This window comes from Dama dama, chromosome 2 (assembly GCF_033118175.1).
Source record: "Dama dama isolate Ldn47 chromosome 2, ASM3311817v1, whole genome shotgun sequence".
NCBI lineage: Eukaryota > Metazoa > Chordata > Mammalia > Artiodactyla > Cervidae > Dama > Dama dama.
This window is the reverse complement of record NC_083682.1, coordinates 7,041,746-7,064,387: the sequence shown is the minus strand read 5'-3', so window position 1 is coordinate 7,064,387 and position 22,642 is coordinate 7,041,746. Positions and strand designations below refer to the sequence as shown.

General features: G+C 48.5%; 2 protein-coding genes across 7 annotated transcripts; one reads left to right on the top strand and one right to left on the bottom strand.

Moving 5' to 3' along the window:
* The first annotated feature begins 7,010 nt into the window (after positions 1-7,010).
* Positions 7,011-14,384, top strand: KAT5 (lysine acetyltransferase 5). Of its 4 annotated transcripts, XM_061163460.1 has the most exons (14): positions 7,011-7,155; positions 7,255-7,321; positions 7,649-7,717; positions 7,804-7,940; positions 8,227-8,382; positions 8,472-8,546; positions 8,648-8,722; positions 9,070-9,318; positions 9,401-9,490; positions 11,174-11,314; positions 11,397-11,490; positions 13,370-13,529; positions 13,659-13,740; positions 13,834-14,384. In XM_061163460.1, exons 1-14 carry the CDS (start codon positions 7,144-7,146, stop codon positions 13,966-13,968), a joined length of 1,542 nt encoding a protein of 513 aa, XP_061019443.1. In that variant the 5' UTR covers positions 7,011-7,143; the 3' UTR covers positions 13,969-14,384. The 4 variants fall into 4 exon arrangements, with proteins under 4 accessions (XP_061019443.1, XP_061019460.1, XP_061019433.1 ...); XM_061163477.1 differs by lacking the exon at positions 8,227-8,382 and having other exon boundaries at positions 7,014-7,155; XM_061163450.1 differs by having other exon boundaries at positions 7,144-7,321.
* RNASEH2C (ribonuclease H2 subunit C) lies at positions 9,928-15,653 on the bottom strand. Of its 3 annotated transcripts, none has more exons than XM_061163509.1 (4): positions 15,411-15,649; positions 15,039-15,217; positions 14,834-14,953; positions 9,928-10,836 (listed from the first exon to the last, which is right to left on the bottom strand). In XM_061163509.1, exons 1-4 carry the CDS (start codon positions 15,580-15,582, stop codon positions 10,828-10,830), a joined length of 480 nt encoding a protein of 159 aa, XP_061019492.1. In that variant the 5' UTR covers positions 15,583-15,649; the 3' UTR covers positions 9,928-10,827. The 3 variants fall into 3 exon arrangements, with proteins under 3 accessions (XP_061019492.1, XP_061019475.1, XP_061019485.1); XM_061163492.1 differs by lacking the exon at positions 9,928-10,836 and adding an exon at positions 11,516-12,688 and having other exon boundaries at positions 15,411-15,653; XM_061163502.1 differs by lacking the exon at positions 9,928-10,836 and adding an exon at positions 14,435-14,566.
* Between the last annotated feature and the right edge of the window lie 6,989 nt (positions 15,654-22,642).

The window sequence follows — 22,642 nt, the reverse complement described above, 5'->3', positions numbered from 1 at the left end:
TTCCCACTGTAATGGCTTCTTTTGTTGGGGAGTGTGGGCTTCCCTGGTAGCTCAGCTGGTAAAGTTGGTAAAGAATCTGCCTGCACTGCAGGAGACTCTGGTTTGATTCCTGGGTTGGGAAGATCCACTGGAAAAGGGATAGGCTACCCACTCCAGTATTCTTGGGCTTCCCTTGTGGCTCAGTTGGTAAAGAATCTGCTGGTCTGCCTGCAATGACGGGTTTGATCCCCAGGTTGGGAAGATCCCCTGGAGAAGGGAACAGCTACCCACTGTGGTATTCTGGCCTGGAGAATTCCATGGACTGTATAGTCCATGGGGTCACAGAGAGTCAGACATGACTGAGTGACTTTCACGTGGGCTCTAGGCACACAAGCTTCAGTAGCTGCAGCACACGGGTTCAGTAGTTGTGGCACACAGCCTTTAGTGGAATCTTCCCAGACCAGGAATCGAACCTGTGTTGAACTACTATGCATTGGCAGGTGGATTCCTATCCACTGTGCCACCAGGGAAGTCCTGACGCCTGCCTTAAAGAAAGGCCCTTTCTCATCCATGCAGCCCCCTCTGGTTCCCCTCTAATCACGCTCCTTAAAAAAAAAAGAATAGAAATATGTATAAAAATTCCAAAATGTATTAATAAAACTTCACCCCTGAAAAAAAAGAACAACTCATATTAAAAAAAATTTTTTTTTCTTTCAAATATTATCTTTCATGCAAACACAAACGTGCTGCTTCCATTTCCTTGGCCCCTACACAGCCTGACTTTCTCCCACCCCCACCTTTGCAGAAGGTGCCCCCGAAGTCTGGGATGACCAGTCAACTGCCTAGCCCAGCTGGCATTTTCCTACCCTTGCTGCCATCCACGCTGAGGAGTCCCAGACCCAGCCAGCAGCCTAGGAACCCCTGGAAAGTAGCCTTTACCCCTATGCTTTTGTTTGTGTTTGTTTGCCTTAATGCTTAAATAATTTTTTTTCATTTATTTATTTTTTTGTCTGCGTAGCCCAGGGACTGAATCCAGGCCATCAGTACTGAGGGCAGAGTCCTAACTACTGGACCACCGGGGAGATCCCAATTTCTTATTGTTAAAGTTCCAACCTACTGAGAAATGAACACCTTGTCAATCTAGAACAACACTGGCAGTCACTCCTCATGCACTTCAGTAAGTCCCCGGGCTGGTAGGATAAGGTTTATGTTATAACACCTCCTCTCCCACGGCCGCAATGACGGGCCCCTGCTGCCCTTGTTCCTCGCCCCATCCCCACCAACATTCACCTTTCCTACTCCCAAAAGTACAGCTCATGGCAACCTTTTAAAGAAAATTATTTTAATGGGTGTCCCAGCAAATTCACTTTTTAAAAAGCCCCCTCTGACAACCAGAGCTAAGGAAAATGAATTGTGTTCAAGGATTTCTTTTTTTGTAAGCCTTCCCTGGGTCAAAAAGGTGTCGTTCTGAATACTTGAGTTTTGTCTCGTGTACGTATTTTCCTTTAGATCCCCTGAGATCTCAAGCCCATTTTCCTCAATGAGCGAGCCTCTGAGCCCAGTAGGGCTCAGCTTCCCGGCCCCTTCCTGCCTTGGAGTCTTTCCCGGGAACCAGTCATTGCTTCCATGACACTGACAGGGAACGTTCCACAAAGGCCATGAGCCGGATCCCAGCCCACCTGCTACGACAACTCTTTGCTGGAAAACACATGAGCCAGAGAGCTCTCACCCAGAAGAAACATCTCCAGCTCTCAAGATCACAAGACAGAAGACAACAAAATTCTGTCAAGCAATTATCCTTCAATTAAAAAATAAATTAATTAAAAAACAATCTCTCACACATTGTTAGTGCAGTTTAGAGGAAATGTTTTTTACACCCACTTTGAATTCAGCCAGCATTTCGATGGCTCTGGATCTTATAAGCACAACCATAGCACATGCATTTGGAAAATAGATGTCTGTGTTCCTCTCTTCCAAAGAGACTATGGAAAAAGGGTTCTCATTCTTCAGAATCTGAGGCGCCCAGAGATCTGGGGCCCAGGAGGGCTGCCAGCCCCTGCCTTCTTGTGCCTGCCAGGCCTTCTTTCTCACCACACTGTTGGCCATACCTTAGTCTGCAGCCACTGTCAGTCCTTGCCCCTGTAGCAGCAAGAACCGTCTAGCTACACTCAGGCTGCTACTCATATCCTGTTCCCAGAAGCATCATTTCCTCAGGCATCTTTTGAACCTTTAATCAGATACATTATGTTCTCTCTTTGTTTTTAACTTTTTATGTTGGAGTACAGTTGACTAACAATATTGTGTTAATTTCAGGTGGACAGCAAAATGACCCAGCTACACAAATACATGCATCTCCTCTTTTTCAAATTCTTTCCCCATTTGGGTTGTTACATAACATTGAGCAGAGTTCCCTGTGCTATACAATGGGTCCTTGTTGGTTATCCATTTTACATACATGTGTATGTAACACTCCTAAACTCCCTAACTAGCCTTTCTCCCGACTCTTCCCCCATGGTAACCATTGGTTCATTCTCCAAGTCTATGAGTCTGTTTCTGTTTGATAAATAAGCTCATCTGTATAATTTCTTTTTAGATTCTGCACACAAGTGTGTGTGCTGCATATGAAGTTGCTTCAGTTGTGTCTGACTCTTTGCGACCCTATGAACTGTAGCCCACCAGGCTCCTCTGTCCATGAGATTTTTCAGGCAAGCATATTGGAGTGGGTTGCCATGCCCTCTTCCAGGCGATCCTCCCCACCTACAGATCGAACCCACGTCTCTTATATCTCCTGCATTATTTGGCAGGTGGGTTCTTTACCACTAGCGCCACCTGGAAAGCCCCGCATACAAGTGATATCATACCATAATTCTCTTTCTCTGACTTCATCAGTATGATAATCTCTAGGCACATCCATGTTGCTGCAAATGGCATTATTTCATTCTTTTTAATGGCTGAGTAATATTCCATTGTCCTAACCTCTAAAGTACTGTGGCTCAGATGATAAAGAGTCTGCCTGCAATGCAGAAGACCTGGGTTCAATCCCTGGGTCAGGAGGATTCCCTGGAAAAGAAAATGGCAACCCATTCCAGTACTCTTGCCTGGAAAACCCCATGGACAGAGGAGCCTAATAGGCTACAGTCCATGGGGTTGCAAAGAGTTTTACACGACTTAAGCTACTTCACTAAAAAAACCTAAATATTCCATTGTACATATGTACCACATCTTCTTTATCTATCCCACACTTAATCTTCTTGCTCTAAATTCTCCATTGACTCCCACTGCACTTAAAGCAAAACCTGACTTCCTTACAAAAGTTCCATAAAAGGCCAGGACTGGCCAGCTTTCCGATTCCTGGATCATCACTCTCCCCCAGCCCCAACCCCACCCAGGTTCTCTCTCCTGGGATACACTGAACTGCACCCCACCCCACCCCTGCAGGCGGGCCCTGGTTTGTGTACACCAGTAGAGTTCTCCTGGTCACAGAGATTGGCTGCAGCAGAGGCACATGTCCCCAAATGGTTCAATCCTAGGGCTTTCCTTCCACAGCTTTTCTCCATAGATGAGGCCCTGGACACATGTAGGCTCTAGAGCAGTGGTCCTCACCCTTCGTGGCACCAGGGACGAGTATCATGGAAGATAATTTATCCATAGACCGGGAGTGGGGTGGGTGGGGTGGGGACTGTTCAGGCAGAAATGAGAGTAATGGGAAGCTGTAGAGGAAGCTTCGCTGGCTTGCCTGCCGCTCACCTCCTGAGTGGCCCAGTTCCTAACTGGCCGTGAACCGGTACCAGTTCTTGGCTCAGAGATTAGGGACCCCTGCTCTAGAACTGTGGGCAGCTGTGCTGCGATCTTAAGAAGGGGCAACCTTGAATGTAGGAGGAGACTAACCCTGCGGAGGCCAGACCGGGAACACAGAACCCACATTGCTGGTGACTTCATCGAGTCTCCAGATGAGACCATCCTGAAGCCCACGCATGTTTGATCCACACGGATGGAGACATTCCCTCTGGAAGCAGCTGGCAAGGGACACTGTGTGACTCTCTGTGGTAGGAATTCTGCGTGACAGCTTTTAGAGAGGCCCCAGCTGACCAGCTCCTCACACTGTTTCCACGTCGTCACCGTACTCACCGCTGTCCGAAGGGGCTCTTTATGCTTTGGGTTGTCAGCTGCTCATGTCTGACCCACTAGAGCAGGGGACTCATCTGTACTTCAAGTTGCTCCTGCAGGGATGGCACACAGTGGGTGCTCAGCGAATACTGGTGAATGGCCGATGACCTGTTCACCAACTCTTTTATTCTGACCAGGCCGCATGGCTCGTGGGATCTTAGTTCCCCGACCAGTGGCCCCTGCAGTGGAAGTGCAGAGTCTTAACCACTGCCACCAGGGAAGTCCCATCACCAAGTGTTTCTTTTCTCTCTGCTGTTGCTGTCCTCACTGCCTGAAACAGTCCCAACCCCTTTCTCCAGCCAACGCTACCCCCGTCTCAACTGTGGGTCACTTATCAGATGCTCTGAGACCCCTGCCTGGGCCCCCACCTCAAATGGTCTTCCCTGAGTCCCAGGTTTCTCTCCCATCTTACAAGACTGATCACTCTTGGCAGCAAATGTCAGTTCACATCTCTGGCTCCCTATTCTTCATCCATTCGACAGTTTAGCTGAATACCTACTATGAGACAGGCGCTATGGAGGCTGGGAAAATAGCACTGGGAAAACTACATAAATACTGCATTCATGGATCTTACATTCTAGTGAGGGAAAGACAGTAACAAGTGAATAAGGAAAAGACATGATTTGACAGCTGAATACTAGGAAGGAAAATGAAGCAGAGGAGGGAGATGAGGTGGTGGGGGATGAGCAGACTTAACTGGGGAAGTCAGAAGTGACTTAAAGGGAAAGGTGACATTTCAGCAAAGACTTGAATGAGGTAAGGGAGTAAGCCAAGTGGCTAAATAGAGAGGTATAAACTTGAGAAACCTCAACATGTGAATGGTATTTAAAGCCATGAGCTTCTAGGGCATCATGAAGGGACTGATTGTGGATATACAGGTGGAGTCCAGGACCGAACTTGGGGCCTGGGAAGGTTTAGAGGTCACGAACAAGAGGAGCAACCCATAAAGGAGATAAGAAGCAATAGGAAAGCTGGAAAGAAATCAGGAAAGCCTGGAATCCTAGAAACCAGGACAGGAGAGTTTCAAGGTAGGAAGTAACCAACCATGCCAAATGCCATGGATAAAAGGTCTGAGAACTGGCCATTGGATGAAGAATATGGGGGTCACTGGTGACTTTGATAAGGGGGCAGAGACTGAAATTGCTAACATGTTGGGATGAATATGTGGAAAGCTGTATGTATCAAGATGCTCTTTGTGGCACTGTTTGTAAAATGGGAAATCTGGAACTTGAATATTCAACAAGATGAAATTGGTTGTGGCAGATAAGGTGCATATAAGCAACAAAACACTATGTAGCCATTAAAATAGTGCTCTAGAATGTGAGAAGTGTTCGATTTACGTTACTAAGTGAACAAGCTGGTCACAGAACAACATACACATTAAGAACCTATTTTTGTATTTGATATGTGTTAGTTGCTCAGTCCTGCCTGAACTCTTCCAGGTCCCATGGGGAACTCTTTGTGATCCCACCAGGCTCCTCTGTCCATGGGTTTCTCCAGGCAAGAATGCTGGAATGGGTTGCCATTTCCTCCTGCAAGGGATCTTCCCCACCCAGGGATTGAGCCCGTGTCTTCTGCATTGCAGCCAGATTCTTTACCACTGAGCCACCAGGGACGCCCCATTTGATAGCACAATAGAAGATAAAGCATGGGTTGGCAAACATTTTTTGTAAATGGCCAGACAGTAAATGTTTTAGGCTTTGTGGGCATTCAGCTTTAACGTGGAAGGTGTCATAGACAAAATGTCAATGAATGAGATGGTGGCTATGTTTCAATAAAACATTATTTACGGACCCTGAAATTTGAATTTCATGATTTCCATGTATCATGAAATATTCTATTTATGACTCCCCAAGCTTTAAAAAGAGTATAAAGACCATTCTTTGCCCACTGAGTGCAGAAAAACTAGAATAGGATTGGATCTGACCTGCAGGCCACAGTTTGCTTACCTATTCATTCCCTGCACCTTGTGTTTCGTTGTTGTTGCTTGTTTCCCAAAACACTTCTCGTTAATAGACTAGATAATTTATTTTAAAAATATATTTACTGTTTGTGATCCACACCCCTCTTTTCCCTCTCAGCCTCCAAGAATTCAAGTTCCAGGAGCTGCAAGTTATTTTATTCATTGATGTATCCCAGGCTCCTAGATAAATGCCTGGGACACGGTAGCATATTATTAAACAGTTGTTGAATGTATGAATGAATAATACATTAATCAATCCTAAAAGAAATCAACTCTGATTATTCATGGGAAGAACTGCCGCTGAAGATGAAAACTCCAATACTTTGGCCACCTGATGCGAAGAAAAGACACTGACGCTGGGAAAGTCTGAGGGCAAGAAAAGGGGAGGGCAGGGGATGAAAAGGTTGGATAGCTGACTCAATGGACATGTACTTATGCAAACTCCGGGAGATATGGAAAGACAGAGGGGCCTGGCAGTTCATGGGGGTCACAAAGAGTTGACACGACTTAGACGTCGGAACAATAACAACTCGTATAATTAGCAACCTAATATAAAAAACAACAAACCAAAAACCTTCTTCCGTGAGCCCCCAACCCTAAGAAAGCCCACAACTTGCAGGGGTCCTGGCGCCCACTTCTCGAGATCCGCCCCTCAACCCCCGAGCCGAGCACGCACGTCCACTCCCCGCGACGCAGCCTTGACGCCACTAGGAGACGCCCAGGCGGCCGCCCGCTAGGTAAAAACACCAGTCCCACGTGACCGGCGTCGCACCCGGTGAGCGTCACGTGACGGACTCAGTTTTCCTCCAATCGTTGCACATGTTGTGGGGATTCCACCCAGGACCTGACCTGAGCTTTAAAACACCCTATGCCCCCGCCAACCAAACCGGCCGGCTCCGTCAGCAAGCTGGGCGGCGGTGTCTCTTAAGAACCTACTCGTAAAGCCGCTTCGGAGAAGACCCGGCCTACAACGTGCTCAGTCCCGGAAGTGACGGCTCCCAGAGGGGCCGGAAGTGGCAGTGGAGGGAGGGAAGATGGCGGAGGTGGTGAGTCCGGTGCCCGGGGCGGGGCGGAGGGAGCCAGGGGAGGTGGGTAGAGCCCGAGGCCCCCCAGTAGCCGACCCTGGCGCCGCGCTGTCTCCCCAGGGGGAGATAATCGAGGGCTGCCGCCTGCCCGTGCTGCGGCGGAACCAGGACAACGAAGATGAGTGGCGTGAGTGACGTCGGGGGGCGGGGCTAAGGAACCTGAGGGCGAGGGGCGGGGGGAGAGTCAACAGAACCCCGGGGAGGGGGTGGGGCCTCTAGAATATTGGAGCGGGCGGGGCGCAGATACTCAGGAGGGGCGTGGCTTTTAGCCTTTAGAGCTGGACAGGGCAGGGCTTGAAGAGTGGAGGGCACTTGGTGACTAACCGGGGCTTGAGAGAGCATTTCCAAGTGCTGGGGCTTTAGGGTTCGGGCCTGGTGATGGAGTTCAGGTGGTAGGAGGGTGGAGGTTCATGGCCTGGCCCGTCTAAGGCCCTTGCCTTTGCTGTTCCCACAGCACTCGCTGAGATTCTGAGCGTGAAGGACATCAGTGGCCGGAAGCTTTTCTACGTCCATTACATTGATTGTGAGTTCTGGGCCGGGATGAGGTGGGGCTGGAGGGTTGGGGGGCAGCCTCTGGCACTCCTTCCTGAGCCATCCCCACTGCTGCAGTCAATAAACGCCTGGATGAATGGGTGACCCACGAGCGGCTGGACCTGAAGAAGATCCAGTTCCCCAAGAAAGAGGCCAAGACCCCCACCAAGAACGGACTTCCTGGGTCCCGACCCGGCTCACCAGAGAGAGAGGTGGTGAGTAGGTCCCCTGCTTCACCTCTTCTCTCCTGCCTACTTTTCAAATCTCTTGGCCTCAGTGGCTCCCAGATAGGCAAGAGACTGTGCCCTCCCACCCTGGCTTCAGCTTGTAAAGGATGGGGGCCAAACTGCAGATGTAGCTTCCAGAGTCCAGTGACTGTATCTGTGTCCTTGAGAGGGCAGAGGGTGGGGTTTGATCACTCTGTGCTGAGGGGGCCCTACTCCCCTTCCCCATCCCACCACCATCCCAGCCCCAGAGGAAGACCCTGGACTATCTCTACAGCCGGCCTCCGCCCAGGCCAGCGGGAAGACCTTGCCAATCCCGGTTCAGATCACACTCCGCTTCAACCTGCCCAAGGAGCGGGAGGCCATTCCCGGTGGCGAGCCCGACCAGCCGCTCTCCTCCAGCTCCTGCCTGCAGCCCAACCACCGCTCAACGGTACCCTCAGCAATTCCAGGGACCTTGCTTTCCTCTCAGGTCCCACCTTCTCTACCTTCTGACCCACCTGTCCTGGTTTCTCTCTGCAGAAACGGAAGGTGGAGGTGGTTTCACCAGCAACTCCAGTGCCCAGCGAGACAGCCCCGGCCTCAGTTTTCCCCCAGGTGAGTCCCCCAAGCCATCTCTTCTGCCCTCCTACCCTCTGGTAGCCCCTTTTGGGCTCACCTCACAGCCACTCCTTCTGTCCTTCCCTTATCATTTGCAGAATGGATCAGCCCGGAGGGCAGTGGCAGCTCAGCCCGGGCGGAAGCGGAAATCAAATTGCTTGGGCACTGATGAGGTAGGTCTGGGGGGGAGGGAAGCTGGGTGAAACGAAGGGGACATAAGGAGGACACGGGGTTTAGTGACTACTTTAAAAATGAACAAGGGGTACTGGGCAGAAATGGTGTTGGAATTGGGAGTGAGGCAGAACTGATTAAGATCTGGCACTAGGTGATCTTTTTCACCTTCCAGGTGAAAATCATCCAAGTCTGGGTTTCTTCAGTTGGCAAGTGGGGATTACACTACCTCCCCTAGGAGGGTTGCTGTTAGGTTTGGACAAGGAAACCTGTGGAAGGGCTGTGAGCTGTAGAGTGTGCTGCTTGAGTTGTCTTCTGTAACCTGGTATCTTTCATGGGCCCTGGGCAGGACTCCCAGGACAGCTCAGATGGAATCCCGTCCGCTCCTCGCATGACTGGGAGCCTGGTATCTGACCGGAGCCACGACGACATCGTCACCCGGATGAAGAACATCGAGTGCATCGAGCTGGGCCGGCACCGCCTCAAGCCGTGGTACTTCTCCCCGTACCCTCAGGAGCTCACCGCGCTGCCCGTCCTCTACCTCTGCGAGTTCTGCCTCAAGTACGGCCGAAGCCTCAAGTGTCTGCAGCGTCACTTGGTATGAGGAGTCCCAGGGGTCACCCTCCTAGCAGCCCACCCCTCACCTCAGCCCCTGTACCTGATTCTCCTCTCTTCCTCAGACCAAGTGTGACCTGCGACATCCTCCAGGCAACGAGATATACCGCAAGGGTACCATCTCCTTCTTTGAGATCGATGGACGTAAAAACAAGGTCAGTATCTGAGGGGCAGCAGGAAGTCTTTGGTGCCTGGAGTCAGGGGAAGTCGAGTGAGCAGCTTCTTCAGCTCAGGAAGACACTGACTGTTACAGCTAATAGATCTTGGGTGCTGGTAGATACAGAGTGACCAGGAGTTTGACAAAATCTCTGCTCTCTGAGAGCTCACAGGGGAAAACAAACAGGCCAGTAGCAGTTTGGATCCCAGTGTGACATGTTTCATGAGAAAAGTGGGCTGTCAAGATCTTGGGGTGATCAGCTAGGCTTCACAGAGGAGGTAACCTCTGAACCTTGCCACAAGGGTAGGGTGGGTACAGGAACCCCCAGCAGTGGGTTCTTAGGAGTGGATGTACTGGCAGAGCCCAGAGACCATGCAGGTTCAGTTCCAGACCACCGTGATAAGGTGAACATCAAAATAAAGCAGTCACACAAGATTTACTGGTTGCCCAGACTATATAAAAGTTATATTTATGCTGTGCCACAGTCTATTAAGTGTGTAATAACAGTATCTAAAAAAAATTATAGTGGTAACATCCAGAATCACTGATTATTGGAACAAATACAGTAATGAAAAGGTTTGGAATATTATTGCAAGAATTATGAAAAGGTGACAGAGATGTGATGTGAGCAAATGCTGTTGGAAAAATGGCACTGATAAACTCAGGGCAGGGTTGCCACAAACCTTTGTTAAGAAAAAAAATGCAATGTCTGTGAAAGTCATTAAAAAGAGGTGTGCCTGTGTAGATAGCCTCGAAGCGCTGTCCTTCCGGCTGGAGCACAGACAGGATGGGGGAAGGCTGTTACAAGGACAGAGTTCAGGTGGTGGGATTGAGGTCAGCTGAGAAAGGGGGACACTACAGGTCTGGGGCCTCACACCTGCCTTAGTCTGGCTGTGGGGAGGGAGGAGGGAATAGCCTGCAAGGACCTTTAAGAGTGAAAGGCCTCCATCCCTGGGGCCTGGAGGGTGGGGAGGGAGGGCCAATCACTGACTGGCAGGAGAGAGCTCTGGCTTGGGTGCTGGGGGAGCTTAAGAGAAAGATGCTGCTTTAGTCACTGTTTACTGTGTTAGGTGTGGACTTGGGTATCCAAGTGGCCATGCCTAGCAGGTGCTTAAAAAGCCTCTGGTGAAATGCAGGAGAGTTGTGAGCATGGAGTACAGTACCAAGATGAATTTTACTGGAGCAGTCCTTGAGAGACCCCAGACTTCTTCACCTGTGTTGTAGACGAGCAGATGTGTTTTCAGGAGGTGTGACTGGGCAAGAGAGTACTGTGGCTTTTTGACAGCAGAACTTCTGAGACTGTCATACAGGCAGAGTTCTTCTCATAAGCCTTGGTCAGTCTTCCTGCAGGGGCACACATCAGTTTGTTGACTGGTAACTCTGCAGAGGGCAGTGGAGGCCTTCCAGGCTAATTAGGTGGAGGTGCGGGGAGTAGGGGCAAACCTGCCCAGCTCACCAGGAGGTGGGTGCTTGAATACCATCACAGCTGCAACAGGGACTCCTAGACACTAAGAAGGGCCCGTGCCTAGGGACAGCCTGGCCCAGGGATGGGTTCAGGCACCAGGGAAGAAGGCTTATCCCCTTTCAGCCTGGGGGACAAAGAAGCTCCAGGCTGACCCCAGCCTGATGGCCACACTCCAGGAGAGCCACCCGGGGTGGTGACAGACCTTGTCTTTCGCAGAGCTACTCCCAAAACCTGTGTCTTCTGGCTAAGTGTTTCCTCGACCACAAGACGTTGTACTATGACACAGACCCTTTCCTCTTCTACGTCATGACAGAGTACGACTGCAAGGGCTTCCATATAGTGGGCTACTTCTCCAAGGTGAGCGCTCCTGCGGGCGGCGCCTCAGTCCTGCCCTGGGCTGGGTCCCTCCCCTCACGCTCACTCCGGCCGTCTTTTCCAGGAAAAGGAGTCCACGGAAGACTACAATGTGGCCTGCATCCTGACCCTGCCCCCCTACCAGCGCCGGGGCTACGGCAAGCTGCTGATCGAGTTCAGTGAGTACTCAGGCTGCTGGCCGGGGGCCAGGGTGGTAGCAGGCTGGCCCAGGCCCCAGGGGGCTGCACACACAGATGGATGGGGCTGCTGTGTTCCCAGCCGTGTCCTTGCAGCCCAGTCACCAGGAGAACTGGCCAGAAATAAAGGTGGGACCCTCCCAGGGTTCTCTCAGTTCTGGGGTGACTGCCCTGCTTGTCTGCACTAGGCTGTCAGTCCCTCGTAGTTCCTTGGCCACGGTGCTGAGCACCACTCAGCTGTTCCCAAATCTGACTCATCAGCCCCTGCCCAGAGCCATGGGCAGAAGCCGAGTGAGCCACTCCTGCTCAGCTGTCTGGTCCTGTGCAGTTGTACACGTTCCTGGGCAAGGACCTGTGGCTCATTTCCCCACTTGTTGCCTGAGCCGTGTGGACAGTGGATGTCACATCAACATGACTCACAGGGGATCTGGCCTCTGCCCCTTGTCAAATGTGAACTCCGCACTGGCTTCCAAGGGCCCCTCCACTGCCCAGCCTCCTTCCCTCATTCTGTTCACCTCACCATTCACTGCACCCTTGGAATAACCACGCTCTGACCTGGGAGATGAGGAGGGAGCCTTGGCTCCCTGACGAAGACATGGAGGCCTAATTTGATCACGGGTTACCTTGAGTTTTATTGGTAGAAAGATGCCAAGATGGGGTCACATCTTCAGGAAGCCCTCTGCCTGGCAGAGCAGGAGGATGCTTAGGAAACTCAGCTTAAGCCTTGGAGCTCAGACCCAGTGGAGACGTGATGTGTGTGGGGCCACCAAGGACATGTGCTCATTGTGCCTGGCGGGAGCAGACAGGATACCAGAAGCACCAGTCCAGGCAGCTCCTGAGGGCAGGGGGTGTTCACTGGGAGGGGCCAGGAGTCCCTGCCACTGAGGCGGCAAGTGTGGCCTCCAGTTGATTGGTCAGGACTCTGCGTGCCCGCCCAGCAAAGCTGAGTGAGAGTGCCAGTGTGCCCCTTCTCTCTTTCCTGCTTCCTGCCTCCGAAGCAGAGGCCTCTGTCTTCCACACCAGGCTGTTTGGTGGAAATCACAGGAGGCTGGGCAAGAGGGTCAGACTGGCTAATAAAGATGTATCAAAGGGAAAGCAGAAAGGCCACACTCCAACACAAGGCTTGTGATGACTGAGGGTGAAGAAGGGCTTCTAGAAATAGTGGAGACATCTCAGGGCCCTGATGGGAAAAATGAAGACTCTGTCCAACAGACGTGAAACCATTCAGGGTTTTGCAGGGCCTGAGGGTCTCACCAGGAACTGCCTGCCAGTACCTAGTGATCCCCAGGGTAGAGGAGGGCAGAGCAGTCGAATTGGGAGGGAAAGAGCCCCGGCAAAGGCAGTTACTGCTGAGGAACAGCCTCTCTGACTGGGAAGTGCTTTGGCATTACTTGCCTTACTTCCTCCCAGACACCCAGCCTGGTCTTAGAGCCACTGATGCTTCTCTGCTCACAGCTGGGAGACTGTTGTGACTGAGAATCTGAGCATCCCCTGGCCTGGAGCAGAGGGGGGGCCTGGCCCACTTCTCTCCTCACATACCCAGACAGAGAGTCTGGTAGGACCGAGGAAAACTGGAGGCACTTTATTTCCACAAGCCATCCTCTGCACTTCCCCATCCCTCCTGTAAGCCCTTGCTGGCTCCTGGTTGATTGCAGCTTCAGCACACAGCTGAAGAGTAGGCATGCTAGTCCTTTATGAGGAAACTAAGGCACCGAACAGACAAGCCACATACCCAGACCACAGAACCACCACGTGGCAGGCCCAAGGTGGGACCATGCAGTCTACCCGGTCGCCTGCGTTAAGACACTAGTGGCACAATACTGTGATTGTTTATCCACCTCCTCCTGCTCCATTGCTTTAGGCTACGAACTCTCCAAGGTGGAAGGGAAAACGGGGACCCCCGAGAAGCCCCTCTCGGACCTTGGCCTCCTGTCCTACCGAAGCTACTGGTCCCAGACCATCCTGGAGATCTTGATGGGGTTGAAGTCAGAGAGCGGGGAGAGGCCACAGATCACCATCAAGTGAGCCTGGCCCTGCCTACCCGGGGGTGCATGACATGACCTGTTCCTGGGCTTTTTCACTCCTCGGGCTACTGGGGCCTGGGGCAGAGATGGAGGCCCCCAGGGGATCTGATCTTTGCCCTCCCACAGTGAGATCAGTGAAATTACCAGCATCAAGAAAGAGGATGTCATATCCACTCTACAGTACCTCAACCTCATCAACTACTACAAGGTAGGGAGGCAGGCAGGGGGAGCCAGGTGTGTGCAGGGATGCTGAGTGCAGGCCCCATGTGGGCTGACCTGCCTGGCCCCATCTCCTGTCCAGGGCCAGTATATCCTCACCCTGTCGGAGGACATCGTGGATGGGCACGAACGGGCTATGCTCAAACGGCTTCTTCGGATCGACTCCAAGTGTCTGCACTTCACTCCCAAGGACTGGAGCAAGAGGGGAAAGTGGTGACCGGACACTGCCCTGGGAATGCTGGCAAAGGCAGCAGAACTGAAGCTGGCAGCCATCCCGCCCCCACTGGGGTCTCCAAGAGGCACCCCAAGGGAGACAGGGCTGAGGACCACTCCAAAAGGAGAGGACGGGCCTGGTCAAGGCCGGCTGGTGCCCAGCACCAAGGCGAGCTCAGGGCTCACGTCAACTCCACGGTCAGCTGGCAGCAGGCCCAGGCCTGCTGTGAACCAGGGACCAGAGGGAGCCAGGCAGCTGTGTATAGTAAGATGGGGGTGGGGGTGCCTTGTACAGGGGACTGGCAACTGTACAAACTTCTTTTGTAAAGTAGGAGCTGGGTTGTGGTGGGTACTGGCTGCAAAATTCTGGCCTCTTCTGCCCCATTGCCCCCTGGCAATAAATTGTTTCTAGAGGTCAGAGATATGGAAGGTTCTTGTGGGAGAAGGGGCAGTGCTGGCAGACTCACAGATTCTGTGAAAAGCTCCTTTATTGGGTGAAGGGCTCTGGCTTCACACTGAAGAAGAGGTTTACTGGGGTTCAGGGTTCGGTGGCTTTCAATGTAAAGCTCTGGTTCTCAGTCTTCGGGTACCTGTGCGTGAATCTGCAACAGGAATCACCTCTACTGTTGGATTTCTGCAGTGTAGTGACTGGGTGGCCCAGATATTCAGAATCATAGCCCTTCTAGAAGGCCAGAGTGCTGGGGAAGCCATGCTGCCCCTACCCAGTCTAATCCTCCAGTCAGACCAGGTCTCCATCTGCCCCGTTATTCGCCCCAGCCCCAAAGCCCCCAGATTCACTCCAGCGAGGGTGGGGCGGGGCGCGGTGTTAGATAAAGCCTGGGAGGGAGAGGGCCCATCATTCTACTCACCGCTGCAGCGAGGCTGGGCCAGCTTAGGGCCCCACGCAGTTTGGCATCCGGACCAGGGACAGATTCCAGGCCCCACACGGTGAAGCTGCTGAAACTGGCTGTGGCTCCCATAAAGCGGCCCTGGGGACGGGAAGGGGTCCCGGCTCAGCATCGAGGCTGCGGTTCCCACCCGCGCTCCCTCCCGACCCTATCCCCCAGTGCTCACGAAGTCCCGCTCCAGCGCCTCTGGGGGTACCACCAGTTCCTGCTCTTCTCGCTCGCGGTCATTCTGCTTCCCCACCAACACCTCTGCCTTCTCTTCTGTCATCACATATCCCACGAAGCCGGGGGGCACCACCACCTCCTCGCCACGTAGACTACGCCCCCGAAACGATGCTTCCAGTCCTGGAGGAGGCAGGCATAGGGAAAGCCTCCGTGAGGGTCTGATCCAGGCCTAAGGAAGCAAGCCTGGTGGCGGTCCTCCCGCCGCCTCCGGTGGACCACGATCCCCAGGAGGCCTTGCGCCGCTCCTCGCGGAGGAGAGGGCGATGCCGGCGCGGGGGCTGCCGGGAGCCGTAGTCCGGCCGCGAGCGCTCACCGTCGGGACCCAGGCGGATGGCTGGGGTGAAGAAGCGCCCCACCGGGGTGGGCCGGTTAACCGGGACCTCGCAGGGCAGAAGGTGCAGCGAGACGGGGGCGGGGTCGCGCAGTGTATCAGGGCGCAGGTGAACGCGGCGTTTGTCGATGCTTTCCTCGTAGCTGTTCTCCATAGTCCGTCGCGACTCCGCAGCTCGCAGGCTAAGGCCAAAGCTGGCGCGTAAAGCGCGCGGAGCCTGTCGGGGGCGGTCAGCGCAGAGCCTCGTGGGAAGCGTAGTTCTCTTAGGCGCCTCTGCAATCCTGTCTCCCGGCGTTGCAGTCCCAGGGTTTTTTTCTTGAAATTTCCGCCCCCCGCCCCCGCCACCGAAATACATTCTTATTGTAAAAAATTAAAACGATCTCTAAGAGTACACTTTTTACATTGATTAGTACAATGTGTTGTGTAAGGAAGGGACTCCTTCACATGTGAGGGTATTTTATCCGAGTTTGTCTTCCAAACCTGTATATTGGTCATTTTTATTACAGAGAAGACTTTTATTTATTTATAAGTCAAATATTCAATGTATCTGCCTTTTCTTTTCAAGCCTAGTTTTCACAGTACTCTTTGTTAATTTCTTAAAGTTAGTCGCACAGTCGTGTCCGACTCTTTGCGATCCCAAGGACTATGGCCCGCCAGGCTCCTCTCTCCATGGAATGCTCCAGGCAAGAGTACTGGAGTGGGTTGCCATTTCCTTCTCCAGGGGATCTTCCCGACCCAGGGATCGAACCCGGGTCTCCTGCATTGCAGGCAGACCCTTTACCAACTGAGCTACTAACTCTTCTCTGATGTTAATGTGTCCAGATACCCAACTTAGATAGATTTTGACAAGTACTCGCATAAAACGAACTCATACAAAACTGATAATTAAGATTGAAATTGCATTTAATTTATAGATTTGAGAAAGAGAAAAACATCCTTAGACTTCCAGGATCTGGCTTTGGTGTTCTGTTGAACAGGAACAATTTCATAGAACATCTGACGAGGTCACTCTGTGATGTGAGTAATGAAAACAAAAGCAAGATCATTCCGTACTCACCTGAACACTGACAAAAACACAAATATTGTCCAAAACACAAATAATGAACATTCTTCTATCTTGGATAATATAGTGACTGTTGCTACTTTACCAATTGTAGTGTTAGCTTCCATATAGTTAATGTTTGTTAACATATCCCATCGCAGAAATACTCCCACTCTCTGAAGGCATCCAATCCAGAGAAAAGTCCCACTTCTTTAAACACTCTCAAATTCCCTAAAACACAAGTCCAAATCCTAGAAATCCTTCCTGTTGTTTTTCAGTTGCTAAGTCGTGTCCTGCTCTTTGCAACTGCATGGACTGCAACACACCAGGCTTCCCTGTCCTTCAGTATCTCCTGGAGTTTGCTCAAACTCATGTCCATTGAGTCGGTGATGCCATTCAACCATCTCATCTTCTGTCGCCCCCTTCTGCTCCTGCCCTCAGTCTTTCCCAGCATGAGGGTCTTTTTCACTGAGTCAGCTCTTCGCATCAGGTGGCCAAAGTATTGGAGCTTCAGTTTCAGCAGTATGAAAAGGCAGAAAGCCTTCCTAACACCCTCTTACCGAGATACCCCACAGTGCAGAAGTAATAAGTACAGATGTGTTCCTGGTGATCTTTGGCTGAAGGGTACGGACAGTTTTTTTTTCTTTTAATATTTATTTATTTATTTGGCTGTGCTGCGTCTTTGTTGTGGCATGCGTGATACTTTTTTTTTTAGTTGCAGCATGTGAATTCTCAGCATGAGAACCCTCAACTGAAGCATGTGCGATTCAGTTCTCTGACCAGGGATTGAACCCAGGCCCCTTGCACCGGGAGTGCAGAATCTTAGCCACTGGACCCGCCAGCGTGGTTCCTTGACAGATTCGAGTTTTGCTTTAGTTTTCTACTAAGGTGGTGGTGGTGGTGGTTGTTGTTGTTGTTCAGTAGCTAAGTCATGTCTGACCTTTTGCGACCCCAGGGACTGCAGCACGCCAGTTTCCTCTGTCCTCCACCATCTCCTGGAGTTTGCTCAAATTCATGTTCATTGTGTCGGTGATGTTCTCCAACCATCTCATCCTCTGCCAACCCCTTTTCCTTTTGCCTTCAATCTTTCCCAGCATCAGGGCCTTTTCCAATGAGTTGGCTCTTTGCATTAGGCGGATAAGATACATAATACCATTTATTTATGTCTCCTTTTGTGTCTTATCTGTACAGTTGTGGGGTTTTCTTCTTTTATACATATTTTAAAGCTTATTCCTAGATATCTTATATTGTTTGTATTGCAAACAAGATTCTTTTTTTCCACTTCATTACTCTTAATTATTATTTATCTATAGCGGAAGTTGGCAAACCTCGAATTTGGACTCTGACACAATTACTCAACTTTGTCATTGTAGCATAAAAATAGCCACAGACAGTATGTGAACGAATAAGCCTGGCTGTGTTCCAGTTAAACTTTATTTGCAAAAACAGACAGTGGGGCTGGGTGGGGCCCGTCAGTGGCAGTTTCCAGGAAAACTGTTGATTCTTACATATTAATTTTTAAAATTAATTTATTTTAATTGGAGGCTAATTACAATATTGTAGTGGGTTTTGCCATACATTGACATGAATCAGCCATGGGTGTACATGTGTCCCCCGTTCTGAACCCCCCTCCCACTTCCCTCCCCATCCCATTGCTCAGGGTCATCCCAGTGAACCAGCCCTGAGCGCCCTACCCTGTCTCATGCATGGAACCCGAACTGGCAATCTATTTCACATATGGTAATATACATGTTTCAATGCTATTCTCTCAATCATTCCATACTTGCCTTCTCTCACAGAGTTCAAAAGTCTGTTCTTTACATTTGTGTCTCTTTTGCTGTCTCTCATATAGGGTCATCGTTACCATCTTTCTAAATTCCATATATATGCATTAATATATTGTATTGGTGTTTTTCTTTCTGACTTACTTCACTCTGTATAATAGGCTCCAGTTTCACCCACCTCATTAGAACTGACTCAGATGCATTCTTTTTAATAGCTGAGTAATATTCCATTGTGTATATGTACCACAACTTTCTTATCCATTCGTTTGCTGATGGACATCTAGATTGCTTCCATGTCCTAGCTATTGTAAACAGTGCTGCATTGAACATTGGGGTACACGTGTCTCTTTCAATTCTGGTTTCCTCGGTGTGTATGCCCAGCAATGGGATTGCTGGGTCGTATGGGAGTTCTATTTCCAGTTTTTTAATGAATCTCCACACTGTTCTCTATAGTGGCTGTACTAGTTTGCATTCCCACCAATAGTGTAAGAGGGTTCCCTTTTCTCCACACCCTCTCCAGCATTTATTGTTTCTAGATATTTTGATAGCAGCCATTCTGACTGGCATGAGATGGTACCTCATTGTGGTTTTAATTTGCATTTCTCGATTCTTACATATTAATTTTTTAAACATATATCTATTGAATTATTTGTTTTTCCTAATAGTTTTGTTTTCTTTCCTGGGTCTCCCAGAATTAGTTATCTCACTTTCAAATAATGATTATGATCATTTTACCCCCTCATTACATCACATGTCTTCTTTTCTAGCACATCAACAGACATCTTTTCCTTTTCCCCAACACTTTCTTGGGAATTTCACCAATACTCATGAAGTTGCTTTTCAACTTGTTTATATATATCTTATTAAAGCTGTACTACTAAGGGTTTTTTTTTTTAATCAATTACTGTTTTTATTGCAGTAGACTGGCTTTACAATGTTGTGTTAGCTTTTGTTGTTGTTTCCATCACTAAGTCGTGTGTGAGTCTTTTGAGACCCCATGGACAGTAGTCCACCAGGCTCCGCTGTCCATGGAATTTCCCAGGCAAGACTACTAGGTTGCCATTTCCTTCTCCATAAGGGTTTTTTAATTTGGAAGTAGATGTTTGATTTATTTTTACATTTTTGGTTTTGTTCAGTTTCCCATAGTCTGGATTTTAGTGATTGCATTCTCATAGTGTTAGGTTTATCTGCCCTTATTTCCTGTAAATTAGTAATTAGATCTAGAAGCTTCATCAGATTCTTTTGGGGAGGGGGTGAGAAAGACTGCTTCAAGGGAGTCTGTGTGCTTTTCCATCAGGAGGGACCTAATACCTCATGTTTCCCTTTTTCTGTGAAGTTAGCAGCCCTGGATGATCATTGACCAGCTGTTTCAATTCACTATGGGTTGCAAAACTGGTATTCTAAGTTCACATTTCTTCTTCATTTACTTTATTCTTGTTGTTCAGTGGCTAAGCTGTGTCTGACTCTTTGAGACTGCATGGACTGCAGCACACACGATCTCCCGGAGCTTGCTCAGACTCATCATGTCCATTGAGTCGGTGATGCTGCCCAACCATCTCATCCTCTGTTGCCCCCTTCTCCTTCTGCCCTCAGTCTTTCTCAGCATCAGGGTCTTTTCCAGTGAGTCACCTCTTCACATCAGGTGGCCAAAGAATTGGAGCTTCAGCATCAGTCCTTCCAATGAATATTCAGGGTTAATTTCCTTTAGGATTGACTGGTTTGATCTCCTTGCTGTCCAAGGGACTCTCAAGAGTCTTCTCCAGCACCACAGTTTGAAAGCATCAATTCTTCAGCACTCAGCCTTCATTATGGTCCAACTATCACATCCATACATGACTACTGGAAAAACTATAGCTTTGACTATACAGACTTTTGTCAGCAAAGTGATGTCTCTGCTTTTTAATATGCTGTCTAGATTTGTCATAGCTTTTCTTCCAAGGAGCAAGTGTCATGGCTGCAGTCACTGTCTGCAGTGTTTTTGGAGCCCAAGAAAATAAAATCTGTCACTGTTTTCACTTTTTCCCCATCTATTTGCCATGAAGTGATGGGACCAGATGCCATTTACTAGAATAGTTCTAAAAGGAAAAGTTCCCCTCATCAACTATTTGGTTCCCCCTTGGTACAGTGAGTATAAGAAGGGCACAATTACTGCTCGATACTTTCCTTGTATTTCTCAGTTTTTGAAATGACTTGTTCCCCTGTCATGCTTCCATGGTGACTTTTTTTTTAAAAAAAAGTATTATTATTAAATAATGTATTTTTAAATTTTGAATGCTTCAGTTACTTCTGTTTGTTACTCTCATTGATCCTGATATTGTCCCACCTTTTTCTAATGGGAACCTCTTCAAGTGAACTTCTGAGTCTTTTGATGTGACCCTAGTATTCTTGCCTGGAAAATACCAGGCAAGACAGAGGAATCTGGCAGGCTGCAGTCCATGGGGTCGCAAGGAGTCAGACACTACTTAGCAGCTAAACAGCAACAAAAAGTAGACTTTGATCGGTTTCCTTGTTTCCCAGAACCACAAGATATTTGTGGGTTGTCTTGAATAGTTACTGCTCCAGACTTGGAATCATCCAAGGATTCTTGGTTCCTTTCACTAAGAAGTGATATTTACTAATTCAGTTTGACACTAGTTGTGCTCATGACTGCTAGATTGTTTCTAGATGTTTTCAGTGGACATTTCTAAATGTTTTCCGTGAAAATATGTATTTTTCTCTTTCAAAAAGAAAATACATCATGAGTTTATGCTATTATATCTAGGATTACAGGGTTTTTTGGGCTTCCCTGGTAGCTCAGTGGTAAAGAATTTACCTGCTAACGCAGGAGACACCGGTTTGATCTCTGATCTTGGAAGATCCCCTAGAGAAGAAAATGGCAACCCACTCCAGTATTCTTGCCTGGAAATCCCCATGGATAGGGGAGCCTGGTGGGCTAGAGTCCATGGGGTCACAAAGAATTGAACGCAACTTAGCAACTGAACAATAACAGAGGGTTTTTCCTAACCTCAATGCTCTTACCTCAGTATCTTTTTCTCCCACATGAAACATCCCAGTGCTCAGCAGCCTTTTTCCACATTACATACACAATAATCTCAATAAAATAGCAACACTACAACTAACAATATGATTACCAGTTAAAAAATTATTTTTGTAGCTCTTTTTGTCCTTAAGATATATTTCACTAGGATGTACAGTCAGTTTACTGGTTTTAAGTTCTGTAATTATGCTACCAGTTGGATAAAAAGTTAGGCTCACGTGTTTCATGACTTTTGACTTTTAGAGATAGATTTTAAAAGATTTAGTTTTACTTTGTGTGATTATTTTCATTTCCAAAGTCAAACTACAAAGATATATTTAGAGAAAGCTAGTGTCTATCCTTGTTCCCTCTAACCTGTTCTTTCCTGCCCTGTGTAACTTTTTAAATATTTTAGTTTACTTTTCTGTTGTTTACTCTTTTCTAAAGTATTAGCATACATGTAAGTATACTGAATTCAATCTCCTCATATTTTACGGAGGATTTTTGTACCTATGCTCGAGTGATATTGTTCTGTAGTTTTCCTTTCTTGTGATGTCTTTATCCGGTTCTGGTATTAGGATAATGCTGGTCTCAGAGAATGAGTTAGGAAGTGTTGTTCCCTCTGCTTCTATTAATATTTTCTGAAAGAGATTGTAAAGAATTGCTATTGTTCTTTCTCAAATTTTTTTTCACAAGGAGAATTCACCAGGGAACTATCTCGGCCAGTTGCTTTCTTTTTTAGGAGGTTTTCACTATTTTTTGTTATCTTTCAAGAGATTTTTGTTTTCAACTTTACTGAGATATAATTGACATATAAAATTAGAAAACATTTAAAGTGTACATCATGATGAATTGACATATGTGTACAGTGTGAAAGGATTCCTCCCATCTAGTTTAACCCATCTCACATATTTATTATATTTTAATTATATATTAAGAACATATAATATTAACTATTATAATTATTAATTTACTTTCTCTAGAGATAGCTCTATGCAAATCTTTTTTTTCCTGTGTGTAAGGGTTTTTTTTTCCCCTTGTGTAAATTTTGTTACTTTGTGTCATTTGAGGAATTGGTCCATTTCATATAGTTATCAGACTGAGCATACAACTTTTCATAATATTTATTATCCTTTTACTGTCCATGGGCTGAGTGACGATGACTCCTCTTTTATTTCTGATATTAATGATTTGTGTCTTCTCTTTTTTTAGTTAGCCTGGCTAGATGCTGATCAATTTTACTGATCGTTTCATAGAACCAGCTTTTGGTTTCATTGCTTTTCTCTGTTGAATTTGTGTTTGACATTTTATTGATTTCCACTCCAGTTTTTGTTATTTAACTTCCTCTACTTGTTTTAGGCTTATATTACTC